Source organism: Saccopteryx leptura, chromosome 11 (assembly GCF_036850995.1).
Source record: "Saccopteryx leptura isolate mSacLep1 chromosome 11, mSacLep1_pri_phased_curated, whole genome shotgun sequence".
NCBI lineage: Eukaryota > Metazoa > Chordata > Mammalia > Chiroptera > Emballonuridae > Saccopteryx > Saccopteryx leptura.
The window spans coordinates 14,644,095-14,657,811 of NC_089513.1; the positions used below are offsets into that span (position 1 = coordinate 14,644,095).

A 13,717-nucleotide genomic window follows, 5' to 3' on the forward strand; every position below is an offset into this window, starting at 1 on the left:
GTATGGTGGTGTGCTCAGGACTGTGAGTGAGTATGGTGGTGTGCTCAGGACTGTGAGTGAGTCTGGTGGTGTGCTCAGGACTGTGAGTCCGGTGGTGTGCTCAGGACTGTGAGTGAGTATGGTGGTGTGCTCAGGACTGTGAGTATGGTGGTGTGCTCAGGACTGTGAGTATGGTGGTGTGCTCAGGAGTGTGAGTGAGTATGGTGGTGTGCTCAGGACTGTGAGTGAGTATGGTGGTGTGTTCAGGACTGTGAGTGAGTATGGTGGTGTGCTCAGGACTGTGAGTGAGTCTGGTGGTGTGCTCAGGACTGTGAGTCCGGTGGTGTGCTCAGGACTGTGAGTGAGTATGGTGGTGTGCTCAGGACTGTGAGTATGGTGGTGTGCTCAGGACTGTGAGTATGGTGGTGTGCTCAGGAGTGTGAGTGAGTATGGTGGTGTGCTCAGGACTGTGAGTGAGTATGGTGGTGTGTTCAGGACTGTGAGTGAGTATGGTGGTGTGCTCAGGACTGTGAGTGAGTCTGGTGGTGTGCTCAGGACTGTGAGTATGGTGGTGTGCTCAGGACTGTGAGTGAGTATGGTGGTGTGCTCAGGACTGTGAGTGAGTATGGTGGTGTGCTCAGGACTGTGAGTGAGTATGGTGGTGTGTTCAGGACTGTGAGTGAGTATGGTGGTGTGCTCAGGACTGTGAGTGAGTATGGTGGTGTGCTCAGGACTGTGAGTGAGTATGGTGGTGTGCTCAGGAGTGTGAGTGAGTATGGTGGTGTGCTCAGGACTGTGAGTGAGTATGGTGGTGTGCTCAGGACTGTGAGTGAGTATGGTGGTGTGCTCAGGAGTGTGAGTGAGTATGGTGGTGTGCTCAGGACTGTGAGTGAGTATGGTGGTGTGCTCAGGAGTGTGAGTGAGTATGGTGGTGTGCTCAGGACTGTGAGTGAGTATGGTGGTGTGCTCAGGACTGTGAGTGAGTATGGTGGTGTGCTCAGGACTGTGAGTGAGTATGGTGGTGTGCTCAGGAGTGTGAGTGAGTATGGTGGTGTGCTCAGGACTGTGAGTGAGTATGGTGGTGTGCTCAGGAGTGTGAGTGAGTATGGTGGTGTGCTCAGGACTGTGAGTGAGTATGGTGGTGTGCTCAGGAGTGTGAGTGAGTATGGTGGTGTGCTCAGGACTGTGAGTATGGTGGTGTGCTCAGGACTGTGAGTATGGTGGTGTGCTCAGGAGTGTGAGTGAGTATGGTGGTGTGCTCAGGACTGTGAGTGAGTATGGTGGTGTGTTCAGGACTGTGAGTGAGTATGGTGGTGTGCTCAGGACTGTGAGTGAGTCTGGTGGTGTGCTCAGGACTGTGAGTCCGGTGGTGTGCTCAGGACTGTGAGTGAGTATGGTGGTGTGCTCAGGACTGTGAGTATGGTGGTGTGCTCAGGACTGTGAGTATGGTGGTGTGCTCAGGAGTGTGAGTGAGTATGGTGGTGTGCTCAGGACTGTGAGTGAGTATGGTGGTGTGCTCAGGACTGTGAGTGAGTATGGTGGTGTGCTCAGGACTGTGAGTGAGTATGGTGGTGTGCTCAGGACTGTGAGTATGGTGGTGTGTTCTGATTCGCTTTAGAAAATTCCGACATATTCCAATATGTCTTGCAACTATATTATCATGAATAAAGGAGCCTAGAGTTGCCTCTGTCTGGGAGGGGGGTCCTCTTTGGCCAATGCTGGCCAAGGTGGGTAAATAAATTTTGTGTTTCTTCTGTCACATCTCCCAGGAGGTGTGTCCTAAAAGTGTGAGTCTTGATTCTATTTTTAAATTCTTAAGTTTCTAGAGTATGTTTTATATCAGGGGTCCCCAAAATTTTTACACAGGGAGCCAGTTCACTGTCCCTCAGACTGTTGGAAGGCCGGACTATAAAAAAAACTATGAACAAATCCCTATGCACACTGCACATATCTTATTTTAAAGTAAAAAAACAAAATGGGAACAAATACAATATTTAAAATAAAGAACAAGTAAATTTAAATCAACAAACTGACCAGTATTTCAATGGGAACTATGCTCCTCTCACTGACCACCAATGAAAGAGGTGCCCCTTCCGGAAGTGCGGCAGGGTCCAGATAAATGGCCTCAGGGGGCTGCATGTGGCCCGCGGGCCATAGTTTGGGGACCCCTGTTTTATATTAAGTCAGTGACTCTCAACTTGTTAAGAAAGTGCCTCTCTGGAGAAGAGTATTCCAATGAAGAAGAAGTCCCAGCGAAAGTAACCAGAAGAAGAGGTCAGAGGGGCGTTGGCCCAAGAAGGCAGGGAGAAAGGGCAGGGCAAGGAGGGCTGGCCAGCAGCACCAAATGCTACCGAGTAATCAACAAAAGTGGGGCCCATCTCTGTGCATCAAATCCTATTTTCCCAGAGATGTTCACTTCATAAGAGAAAACAACAGTCCCCAAGTTACAACAAAACTTCCCCATGGAATGCAGCACATTTCACAGCTTGCACCTTTTGACTCAACCATTTCATGGTAAGATAATCATATTATTTACACCTGAAAATCAACATAATTCCTGTCTTTGAAAAATTTGGTACAATGGTCACAAATCTAAAGGAAGAAGAAAAATCCTTAAAGGGTTAAATAAACCCTAATCGGTTTCTGTTTTACCACATTTTCTTCAGCTTCTAAAAGAGGACGCTGCCCCCTCCTCTCCGGCCGTTGGAGGGACCTGGACGAACGGAGAAGGCTGGGCCTTGACCACAGTCTAGGGTGTAAGTACTAGGTACGCTCGACATTAGCTCTGCGATCCTGGCCATTTATCTTGTGCGGCCTGCAATTTCCTCGTCTATGAAAGGGAAGTAATGATTCACTGCTTTCTGGATTAAGAATTAAGCAGAATAATGAAGGCAGCTAGTACAGGGTCTGGCACAAAACACGTACACTCAGAAATGTCAGTTTCCTTCTACCTTCCTCTTCACTTTGCTCTGTGGGGGGGGGGGGAGAAAGAAATAAATCACAGGAAAATAATTAATGTGCCGCAGAAGCAGGAAGTGCAGAAGACCTGAAAAATCTCACTTTTATACCTTAGGACGATCGTAGTAGTCAGCATGTATTAACATTTTACTATATGCCAGGTTCCGTTCTGGGTGCTCTACATTTATTAACTCTTTTTTCCTTTTAACCCTCATTAGCAAGACCATGAGAATGATCCTTGTTTCTGTCTGACCGATGAGAAAACTGGGGCCCAAAGAGATTTCAGTAATGGGGGCTCACGGAGCATTTGTTTAGCTAATGCAGTGGAGGAAGCAGATTTGGAACTAGGCATGTTCAGGTTCCGGGAAGGGGCCGCTGGGATAGAGTTGCTGGAAGAAGGTGGACTGAGAAGTGTCCCTGGGGTCGACACCCACCTGCGTGGGGAAGTGACAAGGGGCAGGGCGAGAACTTGGGCTGTGATGAGGTTCAGACAGTGGCGTCAGCAATGAAGCTGGGTGGCCCTGTGGAGACATCCCACGTGGAGGTCCGGAGGACTGAGTCAGTGCGGCCCCGCCGAGCAGCCACTGGATGTGGCTGCCTTTGGGAAGGGGGCCTGAGGAGGCCATTCCTGGAGAGGGACTTAACTGAGAGATGCCGACTGGCCACCACCGAGTACCTGGTCCCTCGGCCTCCACGAGTCGCCCTCTGCTCTGCTGAGATCCACTTCCTTTAAGTAAATTCTGGGAGCAGCTCTTCTAGGATTCTGCAGGAAACTTAAGAGAAATATTAGTGGGACAAACCACAACCCTGCTGTTGCAGGTGACCTTGAGGCCACCACTGATACACAATGTCTCCTCTATTGTCCACCCCAAACTCCCCTCCCCTTGGACGAGAACTTGGCTGACCTGGGTTGCTTACGACCCGCGGGCCCAGATCCTCACCCATGATGGGTATGGACCTGACAACCATGCCTTTCGGGTCTATAGCTGGGCAAGGGATTTTGACCTCTGGGGGCAGCTGGCTTCAGCCTCCTGTTATCCTTCCTGTACTTCTTTAAGTTGGATAGATAACATGCTTTATTTCCAAAAAATCTCTGCAGCTCAGGCCCTTCTGGCTACCTCTCAAGCTTTGCTGCTCATTATGAAAACTGCACCCACCGGGTCTCTATTATTTCAGGATCCTATTGTCCCCATTGTCGTCAGGGGGCCAGGCTTGCAATGGCATCTTCTCCCCTCAACCCTGGCCCACAGTGCACACGGCCCTTCTCCCGAGCTCAGCCCCTGCTGCTCGGGAGACAGAGAGAGGGCGCTCCGGGAGACGGAGGGAGAGAGAGTGTGCTCCAGGAGACAGAGGGAGAGAGAGTGTGCTCCGGGAGACGGAGGGAGAGAGAGTGTGCTCCGGGAGACGGAGGGAGAGAGAGTGTGCTCCGGGAGACGGAGGGAGAGAGAGTGTGCTCCGGGAGACAGAGGGAGAGAGAGTGTGCTCCGGGAGACAGAGGGAGAGAGAGTGTGCTCGGGAGACAGAGAGAGGGCGCTCCGGGAGACGGAGGGAGAGAGAGTGCGCTCCGGGAGACGGAGGGAGAGAGAGGGCGCTCCGGGAGACGGAGGGAGAGAGAGTGTGCTCCGGGAGACGGAGGGAGAGAGAGTGTGCTCCGGGAGACAGAGGGAGAGAGAGTGTGCTCCGGGAGACGGAGGGAGAGAGAGGGCTCTCTGGGAGACGGAGGGAGAGAGAGGGCACTCTGGGAGACGGAGGGAGAGAGAGTGTGCTCCGGGAGACAGAGGGAGAGAGAGTGTGCTCCAGGAGACGGAGGGAGAGTGTGCTCCGGGAGACGGAGGGAGAGAGAGGGCTCTCTGGGAGACGGAGGGAGAGAGAGTGTGCTCCGGGAGACGGAGGGAGAGAGAGTGTGCTCCAGGAGACAGAGAGAGGGCGCTCCGGGAGACGGAGGGAGAGAGAGTGTGCTCCGGGAGACAGAGGGAGGGCGCTCAGGGAGACAGAGGGAGAGAGAGGGCGCTCCGGGAGACAGAGGGAGAGAGAGTGTGCTCCAGGAGACGGAGGGAGAGAGAGTGTGCTCCAGGAGACGGAGGGAGAGAGAGAGTGCTCCAGGAGACGGAGGGAGAGAGAGGGCACTCTGGGAGACGGAGGGAGAGAGAGTGTGCTCCGGGAGAGAGAGGGAGAGAGAGGGCGCTCCGGGAGACAGAGGGAGAGAGAGTGTGCTCCGGGAGACGGAGGGAGAGAGAGAGTGCTCCAGGAGACGGAGGGAGAGAGTGTGCTCCGGAGACGGAGGGAGAGAGAGGGTGCTCCGGGAGACGGAGGGAGAGAGAGTGTGCTCCGGGAGAGAGAGGGAGAGAGAGTGCGCTCCAGGAGACGGAGGGAGAGAGAGTGTGCTCCAGGAGACGGAGGGAGAGAGAGTGTGCTCCAGGAGACAGAGGGAGAGAGAGTGTGCTCCAGGAGACGGAGGGAGAGAGAGTGTGCTCCGAGAGACAGGGAGAGAGAGTGTGCTCCAGGAGACAGAGGAAGAGAGAGTGTGCTCCAGGAGACGGAGGGAGAGAGAGTGTGCTCCAGGAGACGGAGGGAGAGAGAGTGTGCTCCGGGAGACGGAGGGAGAGAGAGTGTGCTCCGAGAGACAGGGAGAGAGAGTGTGCTCCAGGAGACAGAGGAAGAGAGAGTGTGCTCCAGGAGACGGAGGGAGAGAGAGTGTGCTCCAGGAGACGGAGGGAGAGAGAGTGTGCTCCGGGAGACGGAGGGAGAGAGAGCGCGCTCCGGGAGACGGAGGGAGAGAGAGTGTGCTCCGGGAGACGGAGGGAGAGAGAGCGCGCTCCGGGAGACGGAGGGAGAGAGAGTGTGCTCCGGGAGACGGAGGGAGAGAGAGCGCGCTCCGGGAGACGGAGGGAGAGAGAGTGTGCTCCGGGAGACGGAGGGAGAGAGAGGGCGCTCCGGGAGACAGAGGGAGAGAGAGGGCACTCTGGGAGACGGAGGGAGAGAGAGTGTGCTCCGGGAGACAGAGAGAGGGCGCTCCGGGAGACAGAGGGAGAGAGAGTGTGCTCCGGGAGACAGAGGGAGAGAGAGTGCGCTCCGGGAGACGGAGGGAGAGAGAGGGCGCTCCGGGAGACGGAGGGAGAGAGAGGGCGCTCCGGGAGACGGAGGGAGAGAGAGGGCGCTCCGGGAGACGGAGGGAGAGAGAGGGCGCTCCGGGAGACAGAGGGAGAGAGAGGGCGCTCCGGGAGACAGAGAGAGGGCGCTCCGGGAGACAGAGGGAGAGAGAGTGTGCTCTGGGAGACAGAGGGAGAGAGAGTGTGCTCTGGGAGACAGAGTATGCTCAGCCGTGCTCACAGAGCAGCCCCCTGCGGGGTTCCCTGCTGCTCAGAGCTTGTCTGCTCCAGCAGGCCCACCAACGCTGAGCTTTGCGGTTCTTGTTTACCATTTGCAGGGACAGCTCTGCCATTTCTTCTTGACTTCACATCAGCCATCGTTTCTTCCAAGCTGCGCAGCACCCTGTCCGTGGGTTCTTGCTGGGGTGCTAAATCCCATATCAATAAACTCTCTTTTGCCTCATTTATACTAATTCAGTAAACTTTCTTTTTGAACAATCAGTCAACAACCTCAACAGCCATAACCCAGTCCCATCTGCTGGCATACAGTTTGGGATTTCCTCAGTGTTGACACATTTTGGTGAGAAGATGCAACACGAAACAACACAGTGAAGGGCCTGGTGAGCTCAGGTAGAACCGAAGACTTCCCTTTGGGTAAGATGTCCAGACCCATTACTGGAGTCTACAGAAAAGCACAGCAATGTGGCCTGACCTGTGGTGGCACAGTGCATAAAGCGTCCACCTGGAACACTGAGGTTGCTGGTTCGAAAATCTGGGCTTGCCTGGTCAAGGCACATATGGGAGTTGATGCTTCCTATTCCTCCCCACTTCTTTCTCCTTTCTCTCTCTCTCCTCTCTAAAATGAATTAAATCTAAAAAAAAAAAAAATCTAATTAAAAAAAGGGCACAGCAATGCAAAAACCCACCAATGTTTCCCAAAGAACACAGTAATTTACAACCTTGTTTATCCATGCTCAATGAGGTCGTCGAAATGTTTACTAAAAGTATTCGTTCACATTTTATTGCTTACTGTGTACTGCTCTTGCCAGCATCTTAGACATAATCCATGGATGTAACAATGGCCTGCTACCTACTACAAAGCAGGCACATGCCAGATTTCTGGCCCTCTGAAAAACCACAGAATGTCGAGGACGTTCGTTTGGCTGTGTCCCCCATTTGCAAAAACTAAAACTAAAACTCTCCAGCCAGACCTATCTTTTCAGAATATGGTAGAGTTGATTTATTTATTTTTTAGTGTGAAAGAGGGTATACAAATGAACACTATATTTTCAGTTATATTTATCATTGTCTAATTAGCATATATCCACAGTAGGCCTGGCTGTGCAAGTCCGCGAGAAAACAGTGGTTCCTTTAGCTACTTTGCCGACCTCGGGGTTCCTTTGTCCTGCACTGGGCTGGACCGTGTGGACACCATTTGACTGCTCTTATCTGTAGAAAAGAATCTGAATCCCCTGATGGAGGTACCTGTCCACAGAATGGATGGGTCTAATCTCCCTGGGAAGAGTGCAGTGAATTGCGTACCTATCTCCCAGGGACGCATCGGCCTATCACTTCGTAGAAGAGCACTAATTACAAAACTTTCACAATTTGCTGAAAGGGACTTGGGAAACTAGAAACAATTCAAGTTCCAGAAGTACATGAACCCCTTTCTCATGCAAATGATCGAGTCAAACATGAAGGACAGTCTAAGGTTTTGCCAACAAGAATCAAAACACAAGATTCTGAGACATAGGCACAAAATGATGTAACAAAAAAAAAATGTACAGAAACCAGAAGTCTAACTGCCTTCTTAGGCATTCACGACTCCTGTGCGGCGGCGATGAAAGCACAGTTGTGAGCTCGGGCCCTTTAAACGACAATTACCAGCACAAGCCTCTCTGGGGTCTTTTTTACTTTGTAAACAGCAAAAAGAACTGAGCATCTAATTTTTGAAATTCTTCCGGCTTTTCTTTTTGACCTTTGGTATTTGTATGTATTGACGATCTCTAAACCATTGTACAAAAACACCTTGAAGTGTCAAGCTTTAAAAATGAGTCTTCTTTTCTCCTTCTCCTGTGCAGCTTGGATTATCTTGGCCTTGTCAAAATACATTCTCTAGTTAGAGGCTGGAAATATTTCCCTCCTGGCTCCATGGTATTGATTTTCTTCAACACTCAGCTCTGTCAGTCAGCTAAGGAGGTGAGAGGTGAAAGTTCACCCAGCACTGCCTGGCTTTACCTTCCTATTAATGTCATGCCCTTTCCGCATTTGATCAGTTTATGTGATCACCAATCATACAGAACGGGTACTACCCCTGTTTTCCCTATAAGGATACATTTAAGTCATCAGGAGATGTTAATGCAATTCCCACGATGGACACTGGGCGTTCAGTCCGGGCCAAAAACATTGTCATCAATTCCTTTCATGTTTATCTATTGCTTAATGAAAACTATACTGCTACATGATAATTGACTCATTCTGAGATGTTCTATTATTCTTCTCTGAAAATTAAAGAAGCACATTCACTACAACCTTCTGTGAGCCACGATGACCTCTTGTTACTCTTGCTTTTTTGAAAACCAGTTCCACTCTTTACTTCAGGGATTCAAATTCAACTCCAAACGAGTATTAAGTGAAATGAATTTCATGATCTCAGCACAGTCCCCCACCCCAGGGGCAGCCAACCCATATCATCGAATCTGACAAGATATAACTTGGTACAATTCGGTCTATTTAGAAACGTAGGGTGGAGATGAAAGCAACATGCATGCAATTCCCTTGCCCAAACCACAGAGGGTGCTGCCGAGTTTCTGGTAGGGGTGTTTCTCTGGTTCTCAGGCCTCGGCAGTGCAAGACAGGGATTTCCTTCACTAAGGTTCTACTGTTCTTTGTGAACAAGTTTGCCTTTCCTGATGCTGGTTCTCCAGGGAAGTGAATAATTAGATGGAAACAGAAGCTTAATTTGCTACCAAAGGGAGTGGGGGTGAGGAGAAAGCATATGGATTTCAATTGAGAACGTTTTAGAGTGAATAATGTTTTTAATGGGAAAACCAATCTTCAGTACAATTTTGTTTTATTTAACAGACATATGTACAGAGCAACATTCAGCACATATAGAATCTATTAAGTGGTGTCATCGAGAAATGTCTTGAGAGGCAGACGTTTTAATTCACTCTGTGCACAGCGGGTTCAATCACTACTTTTTCATACAGGTGTCACGTCATGTCATCTTTTGCTCGTAAATTATCAGCGAAGCCATATATGCCTCTACATTTACGAGGACAGGTCCAAATACAGTGCCAACGAAATAATAAAACACTAAAAGCATACTCTGGAATGACAATACGAAGTTTCCCTCAGTGCAGAGAAATCTAAGCTCTGATGAAGTTTGGACGGTGGTGGTCAAAATAGCCAAGGACAGATCTGTGTTAACAAGAGTGCAAATATTAGTTTAGCAAAGATATTTATCTAACTATTAAATATCATCCACCCCAGAGTTCTATAATCATAATATTCTACTGACCAATAACCTCGGCCGTCTGTGCAGACAACATGTGACAGGCTGGCCAAGCCCACTGCCCCGGGGTTGTGCTCCTGTGGGCCTCAGGTGTTGTCCTAAGTCTCTGTGGTGTGCATCCGCCATGTGTGTGTGGTGACCTGCCTAGCAGTCTCACACCTTTCTCTGGGTGCACCAAACATTTTGTTTTAAAAATCTCTAAGGTATACTTCCACATCATCATTCCAAAACAGCTGTGTAGTCTAGAATAAATTAATCCCCATTTGAGTCCATAAAGTAAACATGTGCTGGGTGTTGAGAAGACCGGAGAGCCTTCTGGAAAGACCGAGGGCACCTTCTGTTTACTTGAACTTTATCTACATCGAACACAACAGTATATTCAGCGAACAAAGGCTACACTGTATAGTTCTTTGTTTCTTCCTGGAAACTACATATGTAATCTTTATAAATACAATGTACATGCATGTTTCATAAATTCACTTTTGAAAGAACACCCAAAGTCTACAACCAAGGAATAGTGCAAGTTTGCCATCAGTGGAAATAACAGACTTCATATCAATATGAAGGAGATGTTCTAGTGGTATCAGTTTCTTAACATGGTCGTTAAAAATTGTTTCAATAAAATTACGGATGCATTTGTTCTCGGACTATGATCTTTACTCTTTTGCATATTATATAAACCTTGACATCTACGCCTTCAAATTAAATGCTCCCATTATAATTTTGGTTCCTCTGTAAACGTTACATATTTTCTCTGAATTTCATAACTCATCTTCTATTTTTGCATTAATAAGCCATTTTAACCAACCAACCACATCCCCACCTATATATAGATCAAGGTTCATTAGGAGCAATTCATACAAAATATTATTTTATGTAAGCTTTCCCAGTACCATGAGCAAGAACCCGCAGAATTTGACAGAAGGAGAAAGTGACCTAGTCAAAGCTGACTTCAATGTGTGATAAATACTCTTCCTGTAGTGTTTGCTCAGATTGATTGAGCCTCACATTTTTATATATACTCCATGCTTGTGCCACGGTTACTAATTTTCTAGGATACTTGTTTAAAAGAAATGCTGTCCTAGTTTTTCTTTATCTGGTCAGCAGTAGTTTGAAGGCCGACCTGTAACTATTACGTGATAACTGAGGTGAGCCGTACACACGGGAGCTGCAGGTCTGTGAAGTTTCTAGAAGGAAGGAGTCAAGTTCTTTCTTTCAATGATCTGTAGCAACAAACACAAGTGTCTTCTTTTCAGGTACCTGTATGCTTCCAAACTTAGTTCTTTGTTCAAAAAGTCCATTTAAGGGATTAGTTATAGCAACTGGATAATTCTACGACCTAGAGATCATCAGTAGAGATAGTTTTATTTTAAACTACTAAATACATTATCACTTAAGCAAGATATAAGCATTTCAGAAGACTAGGTGTTTGGGAAACTGTATTTTCCACAAGGAAAAAATTTTTTTTTGTATATTTTCTCATTAATCTCAAATCAGTTAGGTATTAACAAAGAAGGTAGTGGCTAAACCCTAGGAAATCGGATTGAACAATTTCCTAACAATCAGCTGAAGGAAAATTAAAATATGTAAACACAGAATCTTTTTGGTAAACAATAGCATGTTTTAGAAAATCCAAAGGAAAAGCGTTTTGACGATTAGAACGGCCACATTACCACAGATGCCACGTCGGGACGCCCCGCCTCCGGCAGCTCTGGCAGGGGCTCAGCCCGAGGGAACGCGGTCTGACTGCAGCGCAATCACAGTGTTTATTGATTCCCAGGCTCTGCGGCACCCAGCAATGGAGAGCTCTCGGGCACTGCGGCTTCCCCTCCCTCTCTGGAGGGGAAAATGACTGAGCGACAGAGGGCCACGTCCTGCAGAGCTATGTGCGCATGCCTCTGAATCAGTAGGTGGCATGAGCAGGCGTCTGTCCCAGACCATGCAGAGGTGACACAGACCTGGCTGTGCCCCTGGTTGACACTGGGCGGGCAGGCACTGACCAGTGGCCCAGCGTAAGGACAGAGGAGTCTCGGTTTACAGAACGGAAAGAAAGGAGATGCAGACGCCAGCATCAGACCATGAAGCGGTGCTCCTTCCCATCGTGGGCCATGAGGATGACGTTGCGGTTGGAAGTCCAAATGAGCCGGGCCAGTTTGAGGGCGTTGTGGGGGCCGGGGGAGGCCGGCTGCACGGGGGGCACCTGGTAGGTTTTCATACAGCGCAGCTGTGGTGCTGAATTCAGCATGCCGATGCTCCCCAGCAAGGAGGTGTTCATCTGGGGACAGAGGGACAGGAGAGCACACGTGTCACAGACAGACTCACTTCCCTTGCCCTGATGCAATGTAAGTGCCACGCTCTTCCGGCCACTTTCTCCTCCACAAGGCTCGCTCACACTCACCTAAGAGCATACTCCTACCCTCTGAAGGGTCTCTTCAACAAAATTAAAATTGTCTGACCCTGTTAGGGTAAAATCATAAGTCTAAAGATATTTATTTTGTGGGTAGAACATGACAGCAGGGAAGTCCAATCTTTAAGAAGGAAGCTATATAGTACATGCGAATAAAACGGTTCGACCAGACAATATTTAGAAATCATGAGTATTTCCAACCACTGACTTTCTTGTTTTTAACAGTGCTTAAGGATGAATCCACAAAGGCAGGTTTTGGGACTAGTTCAGGAAAATGGAGCAAAGTGCGGCAGGAGAGAGTGAGGGTGACTGGATCAAAGTGCAACACTTAATCCCCTCCCCCATCTCTATCCACCACCACCTGCCCTCCTCACCTCCATTTAAAAAAGTTCAGTTTCTGGAAAGCTCTAGTTATTTCGAAGGGGAAAACGAGAGTCAGCTACATCTCAACACTGTGCCCGCGGCTCACTGTGTCGCTGCCATGCGAGAAAGGATCCCTGAACGCCTCACTGGCAGTTCCTTCTTATTGGCTGGTTTTCCAGAGCTGATCTGAATGTTAAGTTCTTTTAATCCATTCACATAAGTGAAAAATAGCATGGAAATAATGGCTCCTAAATACCATGTATTCCGGGCAAAGGGCTAAATATCGAATGGCAGTTATCTTAGCAAAACTATTGTCCTAGTGAGGGAGTCTGATGAGGTCTTTGGATTCTAAATATCACTTACCATTTTTCCAACATATGTCTTTTGTGATATTTATTGCAAATCACATGGGAACCATACTGAGAATTAGGAAAGAGTCCTCGGAAATATTCTTTCTCTCTGTACTAATTTTCTTTTTCAATTCTCTCTGCAGTAAAACCTCCATCTAGATTTGGAAGGTTCTGGGGGCTGGCGTGAAGCATGCAGAGTATGACCCAAGGTACACGAACAGCCGACGCATGAAACCTTGGCGAGTCCTCGGACACTGAAGACATGTTTCGGCTGATCCCGCGCTCTGCATTCGGATCAGCACAAGCAGCGTCGTCCCCTACCTGGGCCTGCTCAGCAGCGGGGTGGTGTCGGAGGGTGTAAATCATGGCATCTCTAGCAGGATGCGTGCAGGCTCCGCTGACATTTTCACAATTTAAATCATCTTGAGTAATAACCCTTTTAAGATGACTAATGTTACTGATTTTACTGCATTAATAATAGTGCCGAACACAACACAGAGGTGAAAAAAAATCACTAGTGTACGAGGTCACATTTTAAAACCAAATGTCTGGTTATCATTAATTCTTTCTGTTAGGCTCAGTTACCATTTAGAGCTGGGCAGTGCTACTGTCATCCTTCAAAGCCTCTTCTCTGGCTTCCTTCTGTCTCCCCCAAACTCCATGAAAGGTACAAATTAATGCCTTATTGCTTTCTGGAGGTTCCCAAACAATTTCAACATAAATAACAATGGTGAGCTTGATTTTATAGTTCTCACTTGTACAGAGAATAACAGTATATGATAATTTAGTCCTCTTACAGAACATAGTCAAATGATTCAGAAAATTGTTGATTAAAATTAACTGGCATCAACAGCATACTGTGCTTTAAAAAAAATCTAATTTCTCAGTTGATAAATAACCACAAAATATTTTTCATTCCCGATGGATTTTCTATGACAAAAAGAGTATGAAGCTTGATTTCTGCTGGTGGCTCAAAATGCTCAGGGCTCAGACACTTGCTTATTTTTAATTCTTCTTTTAAAATTTAGCCACATACAAGAAATGGGTAGAGAGA

The 13,717-nt window shown here is 48.1% G+C and overlaps 1 protein-coding gene across 2 annotated transcripts in view; it reads right to left on the bottom strand.

The window, feature by feature from the left end:
- Positions 1-9,044: 9,044 nt before the first annotated feature.
- Positions 9,045-13,717, bottom strand: part of WDR7 (WD repeat domain 7) — a 307,399-nt gene continuing 302,726 nt past the window's right edge. For both annotated transcript variants that reach the window (XM_066353645.1, XM_066353646.1), the window contains one exon: positions 9,045-11,818. In XM_066353645.1, the coding sequence (XP_066209742.1) occupies positions 11,615-11,818 (204 nt within the window). In that variant the 3' untranslated portion in view covers positions 9,045-11,614. The remainder of the gene's footprint in view (positions 11,819-13,717) is intronic.